The sequence below is a fragment of the Gastrolobium bilobum genome, unplaced genomic scaffold (assembly GCF_033153095.1).
Source record: "Gastrolobium bilobum isolate Gb01-03AN ecotype WA unplaced genomic scaffold, APGP_CSIRO_Gbil_v1 utg49475, whole genome shotgun sequence".
NCBI lineage: Eukaryota > Viridiplantae > Streptophyta > Magnoliopsida > Fabales > Fabaceae > Gastrolobium > Gastrolobium bilobum.
This window is the reverse complement of record NW_026895710.1, coordinates 150,896-163,337: the sequence shown is the minus strand read 5'-3', so window position 1 is coordinate 163,337 and position 12,442 is coordinate 150,896. Positions and strand designations below refer to the sequence as shown.

Here is a 12,442-nt window from a genome sequence, read left to right as displayed (position 1 = left end):
CACCAAAATAAAATAAAATAAAATCTATAATTTGATAAAATAAAATAGATTGATATTTAATTTACAAAAATGAACCAAAATGATAAAATACCTTTAAAAAGAACATAATGGTCAATCAATCTTAATATGGACGAAACTAATAATAATTTTTTCTCAAATTAAAGTAAGTGATTATTTTTTATTTGAATTTAATTTAATTTCTCAAATATTCTGTTATTATGAGATTAAGTGTAATATTCTTGAAAAAAACCATGTTATAAAAATCGAGTCAATCGGGCTTAGTCGACTCAAAAGTCGATGAACCAGTCATATAATCAATTCAATTTTCGTATTGTACCGGCCATATTATATAATTGATGTGACCGGTGTGACCCAATTGATTTTTTTGTAGAAAACGATGATCCGGTTGATTCAACCGGTGACCTGGCCAGATTTATAAAAATAAAAAAATGGTTTGTTCTGATCAATTGACGTCTTTTTTTCACTTCACACATAAATGATTTGTTTTCTTTTAAAATATTTGAGTGATTTATAACTTATTAACTTACATAGACTATGTACTTACAACTTTAAAGGGGTGTATTGGATTAAAATTTTAAAAGACTTTTTTTAGATAATTTTTTTTTTAGATTTTAAAAGACTATATAGAATTGGATGGACTTTAAAAACTTCTTTAAAAGACCTTTTTTACGAGCAAGATTTCATAAATTTAGATTTTAAAGGATTTTTTTTATAGAATTTATAAGATTTGAAAGGACACTATGGATTTATAAGATTTTAAAAATCATATGAATTTTAATCAAATATTCAAAATTACAAGAGTCAATAAAAAATAATAAAGAAATGCAATAAAATTAATAAAAAAGTAAGTAAAACATAATATAATATTTAACAAACTTCAAAATTATTAAGCAACAACTCTCCACATATCTAAAGCTATACTAATCTTCCATGCATTAGCATTTTCTCGTTCCTGCTCTTGGGTTTGACCAATGGGTTGGAAATTATCTTCTTCATTTGGTATCAGATCTATGTATATATGATTATAAGATCCAATTTTTTATTTTTTAAAATAATTCTAAATTTGCATATAGAATCTAAAGTTCATGATTAAATTTTATTTGAAATTTTTTGCAATTGATCTTGAAAATCTTGGGGGGGTTTGTTCTACGTGATGAGAGTTTTCTAACCATATATAATATGCATGTTTTCATTGAATATTCTAAGAAAATTTCGAATCTGAATTTTTTGGGTTTTATTACATGAAACTTTAGAAAATTTCTCAAATTTTTTCAATCGATACATTGAAACCATAAATTGCTTTGAGGCTTTTGAAAATAAGTTTTTAATTATCTATTGACACAAAAATTGTTTGAAATCGTTTCTTATAGTGAAGGAATTTCATTCATAATTGTATTGTTACAAAATATAGGATATTATGAAAGTTTCAATTTTTCTTTAAATTGATATTGTTTTATTGATGTAAAACGAAAATTATTTTGAAAGTTTCAATATAGGAATTTTCACTGTTTTATGTTATTTTTAATACAAAATTACACCTTTTTGTGCCAAGAAAAATCGCGACCCATAGCTTGAAAAATCATTTTTTAAACTTCTAAAATCTCTCAAAAATGGCTAAAAAATATGCTAATTTTTAGATAGATTATATTAAAATCTCATTGCTTTGTTGTTTTTGGGTTATTTTGTTATGAAAATCGCTCAAAAATATGTTTTTTTTGGGTTTTGATAAAGCTCTCATGGCGGAACTTGATTTCGAGCAGGTCAAACCTGACAAAGAAAGAAGAAAATATTGCAATAGAGAAATCTTAAGAAATTCTAGGGGTTAGGGTGAGATTGTGAGAGTGGCATCCTATTTATATTTCTTATTAAAAAGTCTCACGAAATCCATACCAATAGAAAATCTATTAAAATCGTTAGATTTTTGAATACCACAAGATTATTTTTTCATTGTTTAAAATCTTGATTGAATACTAACAGATTTGGACGGACTCTAAAATAATCTTTTAAAATTCTAATCGAATACTACGTGGTTTTTTCAATCCTTTAAAATCCTAATTGAATACTTGTGGATTTTTTTGTCCAAAAATAATCCATTAAAATTATTTGAAATCTTAATCCAATACACCCCCTAATATTATCTTGGTGATGCAATATGCATAGAATTTTGATTTGATTTATAGTTAGAGATGTATTCCATTGAATCTGAAACATCATTTTTTTTATATTATCTTAATTTGTTGGATAATAATGTGTAATTTATTATTTTCATATTAAATATTTGAAATCGGTATCATTTTTTTTTATAGATATTAAAGTATTTTATAATTTTTTTAATATAAATTATAGATTTATATATATTTGCTAAATTATGCGATTGAACTAATGATCCATTGAATTAGAGACCCAGTAATGAATTAGAGACCCAGTAATTCAGTACTTGGACAGATTAATAATTGGGCCGGGTTTAATATATGTGGAAAAAAAATAAGTCTTTATTTTAATTACATTTTTAGTATTCTAACTAAAGTTATATATTTAATTTAATTTATCAAATAACCTATAGGTAACCTTAGATCGAAAGTGAAAAGTCAAAACCATTTACAGTACATGTAACAGTTCAGACTTACTGAATTGCTATGTCTGAGTGAAACACTGTTTCAAACTCCAGCTGTATATGAAAGCTGTCGGTGGAGGCATCATAGTCTAAGTTCGTGGTTACGTTGTCCCTTTCGTCGTGTTTAAGCCATTTGTGTTTTTATATATTTACAGCTATACACATGAACATAGAGAGAGAAAGCTAAAGCTTTGAGAGAGAGAGAGAGAGAGAGAGAGATCTTTATGGTGTTACTCTCTTTCTGTCGGTCAATTCGATCTGAGTCTCTTTCTATTTAGTTCTGAATCTTCTGATATTGTTTCATTCCTTGGTGGGAATTGTTGAATTGGTGTAGTGCTAAATCTGTCTCTTTCTCTCACTTTCTTTGTGAGCTTTCAAGTTTGGGGATTTTGATCCAGTTTTGGGCATCAATGCCCAAGAATTTTGTTTGAGGTTGTTCAGAATCTGAGTGATCCATCTGTTTTGGTGGCAAAAATCACATTTTTAAGGTAAGTCTTTGATGCAATGTGCAAAGTTTTGGTTTACGTTTTGTTATTGAGGAAGTTGAGAAAAATTAAAATCGTGTCCTTTTTTTTTTGAAGTAGATTTCAGTTCACTGTTATTGATCTTGCGAAAATATCGAGGGAAAGAATAATTTTTTTTTTTTATTGCCTTCGGCGATTTCAAGTGCATTGTTGCATCAGTCATACACAATGAAATTTTCAGGGTTTAAGTCTGACCCTCAATCAAAGTTCAAGAGATCTAAACTTTTTCCATGTTACAAACTGCTGGTAATGATTGTTGGCACATAGTAATGTTATTCATGGTTTTGTTGTAAGGTCTTATACAGATCCGAGCTTCAATTTCTGTACAAAAAACGGAGCTGCTTCTGAAGTGGGACAAGGAGTGGATTAGGAGAGTAATCTTCCAAACTGATCTTCTCAACAATTAGGAAGTGCATAAGGTTTTTGAGTAATGTGTGTATCTTGTTGAAAGCTTGAACTATCGTTTGATCCCTTTTTGCCATCTGGGCTGAGCTAAGTAGGAACCGATGATGGAGTCAGAAGGAGAAGCTGGGGTGAGTTGTATGAATTTTCCATTTGATTTCCTTCAAATAGAATAAGAAGAAATTGTTGTTTTGGGTGAAATTATTATTCAGTGATACTTAATGACAAATTTTGATACCATTTCCAATTCTCAGGCAAAGCCAATGAAGGCATTAGGTGGCGAAGTCTGCCAGATCTGTGGTGATAATGTTGGGAACACTGTGGATGGTGAACCATTCATTGCTTGCGATTTTTGTGCTTTCCCTGTCTGCAGACCCTGCTATGAGTACGAAAGGAAGGATGGGAATAAGTCTTGCCCCCAATGCAAAGCCCGGTACAAGAAGCACAAAGGTAAAGAAGCATAATATCTGTTGTCTATCATAATGTAATTTTCAATATTCTTAAAGCATCTAGAGCAAGCTTAATAAGACGAAATCAAAATAAGATTTTGATATGCTTGAAAATATGAAGTTTGCTTGGTTGCAAATTGATCTCTTTTATATGAACTGAGTGAGAACGATGCAGATTTTTATTAGAGAATGTATCCTTTTATTTGAAGAGCATTTTCTCAATGAATTATAGTACTGGAATTTCTATAGCTATGACAGGCCTAAGGCTAAAGTCAGTAAACAAAGCCTGTATTCCCAAATGAGTCTTTCACTCTTGGAATCAACAAACAAACAGTGCTGGTAGTTGTAAGCTGTGCCCCTAACATTAATAGTCTGGACTATAACCTTTCGCTCCAGCTAAATCTGCAAAGAATGATGACAGTTTATTGAAGAATTCATTTGTACTTGATGACCTATTCCAATTGCTTGATCTATAATTGGGAGAATACCCCAGCAACTTAAGTAATTGGCTTTTATTATCTATATGACAGTAGTTCCTTGGCCAAGGAGGTTGAGTTCTTAGTAATTAACTAATTTTAGGCTTGTTGATCTACTTACTGCAAACTGCAATACAGGATCATAAAATAATTAGATTCATTTATGCTTAAGAATTTTGTTTTCTCCATGCCAGTGCCCCCTGGTACATAATCCTTTTGTTTTCATCACTAGGATTGTTTACCTGCAAGATAAATGTTGTTCAGGCACACATTGTATTTTTCTTGATATCATGTTTGCTGTTTTGTATGCAATAGCCTATCAATATATTAAGAACCTCGACCTTTTTTTAATGTAATTAGTAATTACCCTGCTTATTTAATTGATTCCAGGTAGTCCTGCAATTCTCGGAGACCAGGAAGAGGATGGTGGTGCTGATGTTGGTGCTAGTGACTTCAATTACAATTCAGAAAATCAGAACCAAAAGCAGAAAATTGCAGAACACATGTTGAGCTGGAAAATGGCATATGGGCGAGCTGAGGAAGTTGGTGCTCCAAATTATGATAAGGAAGTTTCTCACAATCACATTCCTCTGCTGACAAGTGGACAAGAGGTCATTCAACTGGGTTCCTCTGTGATATTTTTATCTACCCCACACTTTAAATGTCCACTTTCTCCATCACCCCCCTTTTAGCTAATATCTCTACTTGGAATTTGAAATTTGATTTTCTTTGATATACCTTCAATTTCAGGTATCTGGAGAATTATCTGCAGCCTCACCTGAGAGGCTGTCAATGGCATCTCCTGGAGTTGGTCAGGGGAAGCGTGTCCATAATCTTCCGTATTCATCTGATGTCAATCAATCACGTATCTCTCTCCTTCCCCCTCTCAAACTAAGTGCTGTTTCGTTTAGTGTCATTGTTATATATCTTTTTCTAGCTCTCTGATAGTGATTTTAGGTGTTTGGTTATATTCCTTGTGCAGCAAATATTAGGGTTATGGATCCAGGATTGGGCAATGTAGCATGGAAAGAAAGAGTTGATGGCTGGAAAATGAAGCAAGATAAGAATGTTGTTCCAATGAGCACAGGCCAAGCTACTTCTGAAAGAGGAGCTGGAGATATTGATGCTAGTACTGATGTGCTTGTGGATGATTCCTTGTTGTGAGTACTTCTTTATTTAATTATAAAAATCTGTGCTGCTTCATTTCTGTTATAAGCCTCTTTACTCCTTGCTCTTTTGGTATCAATGTGCTATTTTGAATGTGTCGTGTTGTGTCATGACTGAAACGTGGAGAGTTTGCAATCCCATTCTGTTGTAAATCTTTTTTATGGTTGTGTTGAAAAAAGCAAATCCATTCAATCAAGTGTCTTGTTTACGAGCCCAATGCTTGTCCCTGGTTTTCAGATTTAAGTGTTAGACAGGATTACATCATTTTTTTATTATGCAGGAATGATGAAGCTCGGCAACCTCTCTCCAGGAAGGTCTCTATTCCATCGTCTAGGATAAATCCATATCGTATGGTCATTGCCTTGCGGCTGGTTATTCTCTGCATTTTTTTGCATTATCGAATAACAAATCCTGTGCCCAATGCATTTGCGTTGTGGTTGATATCAGTTATATGTGAGATTTGGTTTGCCATATCTTGGATATTGGATCAGTTCCCGAAGTGGCTCCCTGTGAACCGTGAAACATATCTTGATAGGCTTGCATTAAGGTAGGGCCTTTCTAGACTATCACAACTTTCCCTCTCTGTACAAGGAAAACATCATTTGAAATATGCTGGGCCTAAAAGTGATAAGTGAGTTAGTTAGGAAATTCCTCTAGAGAGGAATAGAGGAAACTATCTCACTTATCACTTTTACTTGTAATTTTCTTTGTTATTTCTACTATATATCACTGTTGTTGGTGATTATTACTGTAATTTGCATCTTTTCCTTGTCTTAGAAGTTGGAACAGTCTTGTAGGATTTTATCTCCAATCTTTCATGTTAATAGGGTACTGGTACCATCAAAATATTTAACAGTTTTTCCTTCATTATGTGGTATTCTTTTAATACAAAATCCTTGTGAGTTGCAGATATGATCGGGAAGGGGAACCATCACAGCTAGCAGCTGTTGACATTTTTGTCAGTACTGTTGATCCATTAAAGGAGCCCCCACTTGTGACTGCCAATACTGTACTGTCTATTCTTGCTGTTGACTACCCGGTGGATAAGGTCTCCTGTTATCTCTCTGATGATGGTGCTGCTATGTTAACATTTGAAGCTTTGGCTGAGACATCAGAATTTGCAAGGAAATGGGTTCCCTTTGCTAAGAAATATAGTATTGAACCCCGGGCACCTGAGTGGTATTTTGCAAAAAAGATTGACTACTTGAAAGATAAGGTTCAACCATCATTTGTCAAAGATCGTAGAGCAATGAAGGTAAAAGATTGACTTACAGATGGATTACTGTGCTGTTTGGGCTTGAATGTGCGCTACCCACTACTCAATTATCTTAGAGGTTTCTTTTAATGTTACTTCCTTTTTGTTTCACAGAGAGAATATGAAGAATTTAAAATTCGTGTCAATGGACTTGTTGCCAAGGCACAAAAGGTTCCTGATGAAGGATGGGTGATGCAAGATGGTACGCCATGGCCTGGAAACAACACCAGAGACCATCCAGGAATGATCCAGGTAGTTTATTTATTGAATATTTTCGTTTAGTTGTTTTCTAATGACGAAGATGAATGCTTACCACAGTATTTTGTGCTCATTCATTATATATGGAATTACCTCAAAAGTTTCATCTAGCTAGGCAGAGTAAATTTTAGATTAGAGAGATGAAATTATATATATACCTGTTGATTCTAATATTTACTCTCTGAATTTCTGTAAAAAGAGAAAGAAAAATAGTTACTCTTTTGAATGATATTTATGTGTATTTGTTACTTTCAGTAGTTAATTTACATATAACAAGTCTTATGCCATGCCATGCCTTTGTTAGATGTTGGTTAGGAATTTGAGGAAGTTTTAAGCATGCTATTTGCTAAGTTTCCGTGCTCCATGTAGGTTTTCTTGGGCCAAAGTGGAGGACTTGACACTGAGGGTAATGAACTTCCACGTTTAGTTTATGTTTCTCGTGAAAAGCGTCCAGGGTTCCAACATCACAAGAAGGCTGGTGCCATGAATGCACTTGTGAGTAACTATAGAAAATGTGGAAATTACATATCTCCTCCACCCATATGATTATCTTACGGCTGGTGATTATTATAACTGTTTCAGGTTCGAGTATCAGCCGTCCTTACTAATGGACCTTTCTTATTGAATCTTGATTGTGATCACTACATAAACAATAGCAAGGCCTTGAGGGAAGCTATGTGTTTTATGATGGATCCCAACCTTGGGAAAAATGTTTGCTATGTCCAGTTTCCACAGAGGTTTGATGGTATTGATAGGAATGATCGATATGCTAATCGTAATACTGTTTTCTTTGATGTAAGTATCTTGAACCATATTAATTACTGTTATGTTTTAGGCAAAAAATTTTATGTTAATGATATTCAACTTCTTGTAGCATGGATCATCCCTTGTACTTTACATATATTTCATTTAACTTCTTTGTGACACATATTTTCTCCTTCTTGTCTCTTTCTCTACAGATAAATTTGAGAGGTTTGGATGGCATTCAAGGCCCTGTTTATGTGGGTACTGGATGTGTCTTCAATAGAACAGCTTTATATGGTTATGACCCTCCTATTAAGCCCAAGCATAAGAAGCCTGGGTTGCTTTCTTCACTCTGCGGTGGAAATCGAAATAAGAGCTCAAAATCTAGCAAGAAAGGCTCAGACAAGAAAAAATCTAGCAAGCATGTTGACCCTACTGTGCCCATCTTCAGTCTAGAGGATATAGAAGAAGGGGTAGAAGGTATGCCTGTTGATTTATTTTTCTTGCCGCCTTTGTGCATTTCATTGACAAGTCTACAATTTAAGCTATTTTTTCTACATGGAGTTATATTAAGATTTTGATATATTGTTATTCCATTGATAAAAAGAAGAGTACAGTAGATTGCTTTGCAGATTTTGTGCGAGCTTCAACTTCACTTCCCATAATATCTTAAATTGACTGCCCATCTGTGAAATTGCGTTTACCTTATTAACCCTGCACATTTCTCCTAATCATTTTATAATTTTTTTGGTGTGTATAGCAATTTATCGTGAGTTGTTTTAATTGTTTATCTCTTTTCTTTTCTTAAACAACCTTTATATTCAGGTGCTGGATTTGATGATGAGAAATCACTACTCATGTCACAAATGAGTCTCGAGAAAAGGTTTGGTCAGTCTGCTGTTTTTGTTGCCTCTACACTTATGGAAAATGGAGGTGTTCCTCAGTCTGCTACTCCAGAAACTCTTCTTAAGGAGGCAATACATGTTATCAGCTGTGGTTATGAGGATAAAACAGAATGGGGAAGTGAGGTATGAGTTACATTATGTTTAATGCTCTTTTATATTTCTTGTTCCCAGTTGCATACTGATGGAACCCCAGACAATTAACAGCAAAAATTAACTAAAAATGACAGTATATTCGATTAATATATACTGAGAAATGGATTTCCCCTTTACAATTAACAGCAACACACTACTACTTGATACTACTACCTAACTCAGAAATAAGACTCACAGTACTCAATTACAAGATAGAAATATTGGAAATAACAATGCAGAAAGATAAGCTCCAAAGGTCTCAACACACCCTCAAAGCCAAACACCTAGGCCTCGAGATCCCTAGAGATCCTTTCCCAAAATCCCATTCACCATTTGCTTAATTTCATGCCCCTTCACACTCCCACACTCCCCTCCTTATATCCTATTATTTGAGAATATTCTAGAATCACTCTCTAATTAACTAACTAATTATCTCAGGCCCATCATTAATTCAGCCAGGCCCATCACATACCATTATCCGATTATTGCCAATAGATTAGTGCATTCAGAGACCAAAGATCCAATAAATTAATCTTAATATAAAATACGCATGGTTGCCTGTAATGATATCAATATTTTACATGAATGCTTCCATGTGTATCTTTTATGATGAGTCATGCATGAAATGGTACTATGCTGGCAGAGAAAGAGATTTTGGAGCAGGGCTTGCCAAAGCATGAATCAATATAATGCTGGCTTTTTAGAGTCCCCTAATATTTTCCCCTATTTATAATGGGGAACCTTTAAAATGTCTCCTATTCTATGTAATATAGACATGAGGCATAATTTTTTCCCAGATTGTTCTTATTGATTTATTGAACGAGATGGGACGAGGGTTATAGGATTTAGCCTGGATCAACCCTATAGAAGCACCTAAATTGTCAGGTGCTGTGAACATTTCATCCATGATCCACCTCCCATCTGTAGCCATGGGGACTTTGCCTGCATAACCAATTTGTTTTGTTGAACTTCTCTTCATGGCCACTATCCATAGATGTGACCGTCCCAGTTCGTGGTTTCTCGACTCTGGATAAAAAATTAAAAAGCTTAGTTAAAACTCATATGGAAAGGTTTTTTTTGTGTGTCAACTCTAACATTCTTTAGTTTATTAGTATCTTCTGTATTGAATATGGGTGCCTGTAATGTAATGATTGTGTTATTAGAAAAAAAAAAATGAGGATGCATTTATATAATTATCTTCAAAGATAATCACTATTTGTCTTCTGTTCCACAGATAGGATGGATTTATGGTTCTGTCACAGAAGATATTCTTACTGGATTTAAGATGCATGCCCGTGGTTGGAGGTCCATATACTGCATGCCTAAGCTTGCAGCATTTAAAGGTTCTGCTCCTATCAATCTTTCAGATCGTCTTAATCAAGTGCTTCGTTGGGCTTTAGGATCAGTGGAAATTCTTCTAAGTCGACACTGTCCCATCTGGTATGGTTATAGTGGAAGGCTAAAGTGGCTTGAGAGGTTCGCATATGTGAACACCACAATTTATCCAATCACTTCCATTCCCCTTCTCATGTATTGTACCTTACCCGCAGTCTGTCTCCTCACTAACAAGTTCATTATTCCACAGGTTTGTGACTTCTTCATCAGCATAATTCTGTAAATAGCATTTTCCTTATAGTCTTATTTTGGATAATGTTACCTGATTGTGGCTATGAGTGGGATATATAACTAAATGCAAAATAAATAATAATAACAGAGAGAGAGTGAAAGAAAAGTATGACAATATTCAATCATCATTTATAATAAACCATAAGATGAAGTGATGACAATATGAGGATTTACAGATGGCCAGAGCTATCAATCATCATTTATAGAAAATCTTCAAAAGTTGTTTCTTTTATGGGAGAATTACAATATAGGATATAGTGAACATATTTCCAATTTATGATAGATTAACCAAATAGTTATGAATGTCCTTCATATATTGGTCATATATTTTCTTGATTTAGAATTCTTTGGGCTAATGCATCCTAAAATTGGAAACATATTCATGAGGATATCTTACATTGTAATTCTCCCGTATTTTCCTCATGACAGTTTGAAACTGGCACTCTAGACCTTGTAAATTGAAGCACCTCTTATGCAAACATAACACTTCTCAGAATGTGATCTTGTGTGACACTATTGAAACTTTTGTTTTTTGGGTACATATTGTAATGATTTTTATTTTTTTTGCCTTGCAGATTAGTAACATTGCGAGTATATGGTTTATCTCTCTCTTTCTTTCCATCTTTGCAACGGGCATCCTTGAGATGAGGTGGAGCGGTGTTGGAATTGATGAGTGGTGGAGAAATGAACAATTTTGGGTTATTGGTGGTGTTTCAGCCCATCTTTTTGCTGTGTTCCAAGGTTTACTCAAAGTGCTTGCTGGAATTGACACTAACTTCACGGTTACCTCAAAGGCATCAGATGAAGATGGAGACTCTGCAGAACTCTACATGTTTAAATGGACAACACTTCTCATTCCACCCACAACTCTTCTCATCATAAACCTTGTGGGGGTTGTTGCAGGGATCTCTTATGCCATTAACAGTGGATACCAATCATGGGGTCCCTTGTTTGGTAAGCTTTTCTTTGCATTTTGGGTGATCATCCATCTATATCCCTTCCTCAAAGGTCTCATGGGACGCCAGAACAGAACACCAACCATTGTTGTGGTCTGGTCCATTTTGCTTGCATCCATTTTCTCTCTGCTATGGGTCAGAATTGACCCTTTTACAACAAGAGTCACTGGTCCTGATGTTGAGCTGTGTGGAATTAACTGCTAGAGAAATTAAAGCTGGCAGATTGAATAACTTGTCACTCACCTGGCTCAACCAACAACAAAAGCTTGGTGGAAATGTTGTGATTGTCTAGCAATTCTTTTGTTTACAGCTTTTGAATTTTTTTTTTCTCATGCATGTTTAAATTATGTGCTGTTGATGGTTGATAAAGAAGAAATTAAATTAGAATTGAATTGTGTAAGATTGTTATTTTTTTGTAATATTTTGAACATACCTTCATTTTTCTGGAGAAGCTGTTTTTATCGTAATTAAATTATTCATCAGATCACATCCTTGTATACATACATCGCTGCTATGTTACTGTGTTATTCTTCTGATTTCGTTGCAATACAAAATAATTAACTTTTTCCCTCTCTTTGCTAGCTCCAAAACTTGCTGTTTTATCATCCTTACGAGTTCTGATTTCTCCTATCCCTCTTTGTCCCGTTGGAAACCAATAATTTTAGCATCGCTCGAATTCATGATGAAAAAGAGATGACGTCAAAGATCCAAAAAAGGGGAAAAAACAACTTAAAGTTCACAAATTGACAATGTTCCATTCATTGATCTTTTACGTTAATTATTACTTATTGTCCAGCTTCTAGGAGTAAAACCTGTTATGTCTGTTGATTTTAGAAATCTACAAGGCCTAAGCTTCTGTTCTTGAGTGAATATAATCGATATAATATAATGAAGCTGCATTCTAGATGCCCCT

General features: G+C 34.0%; 1 protein-coding gene across 2 annotated transcripts; it reads left to right on the top strand.

Moving 5' to 3' along the window:
* The first annotated feature begins 2,873 nt into the window (after positions 1-2,873).
* On the top strand, positions 2,874-11,953 carry LOC133293634 (cellulose synthase A catalytic subunit 3 [UDP-forming]). 2 transcript variants are annotated; one of them, XM_061492230.1, is made up of 15 exons: positions 2,874-3,123; positions 3,454-3,692; positions 3,816-4,011; positions 4,877-5,097; positions 5,237-5,351; positions 5,469-5,643; positions 5,934-6,200; positions 6,563-6,908; positions 7,023-7,160; positions 7,536-7,661; positions 7,749-7,961; positions 8,126-8,390; positions 8,736-8,938; positions 10,182-10,532; positions 11,149-11,953. In XM_061492230.1, the coding sequence occupies exons 2-15, from the start codon at positions 3,666-3,668 to the stop codon at positions 11,731-11,733; spliced, it is 3,228 nt and encodes a 1,075-aa protein (XP_061348214.1). In that variant the 5' UTR covers positions 2,874-3,123; positions 3,454-3,665; the 3' UTR covers positions 11,734-11,953. The 2 variants fall into 2 exon arrangements, with proteins under 2 accessions (XP_061348214.1, XP_061348209.1); XM_061492225.1 differs by having other exon boundaries at positions 5,469-5,646.
* The last annotated feature ends 489 nt before the right edge of the window (positions 11,954-12,442 follow it).

Coding starts and splice junctions, on each gene's coding strand:
- LOC133293634 (XM_061492225.1), top strand. CDS start 3,666: ATGATGGAGTCAGAAGGAGAAGCTGGG. Junction 5,352..5,468: donor ATCTGATGTCAATCAATCAC/GTATCTCTCTCC, acceptor TTCCTTGTGCAG/CAAATATTAGGGTTATGGAT. Junction 7,662..7,748: donor CTGGTGCCATGAATGCACTT/GTGAGTAACTAT, acceptor TAACTGTTTCAG/GTTCGAGTATCAGCCGTCCT.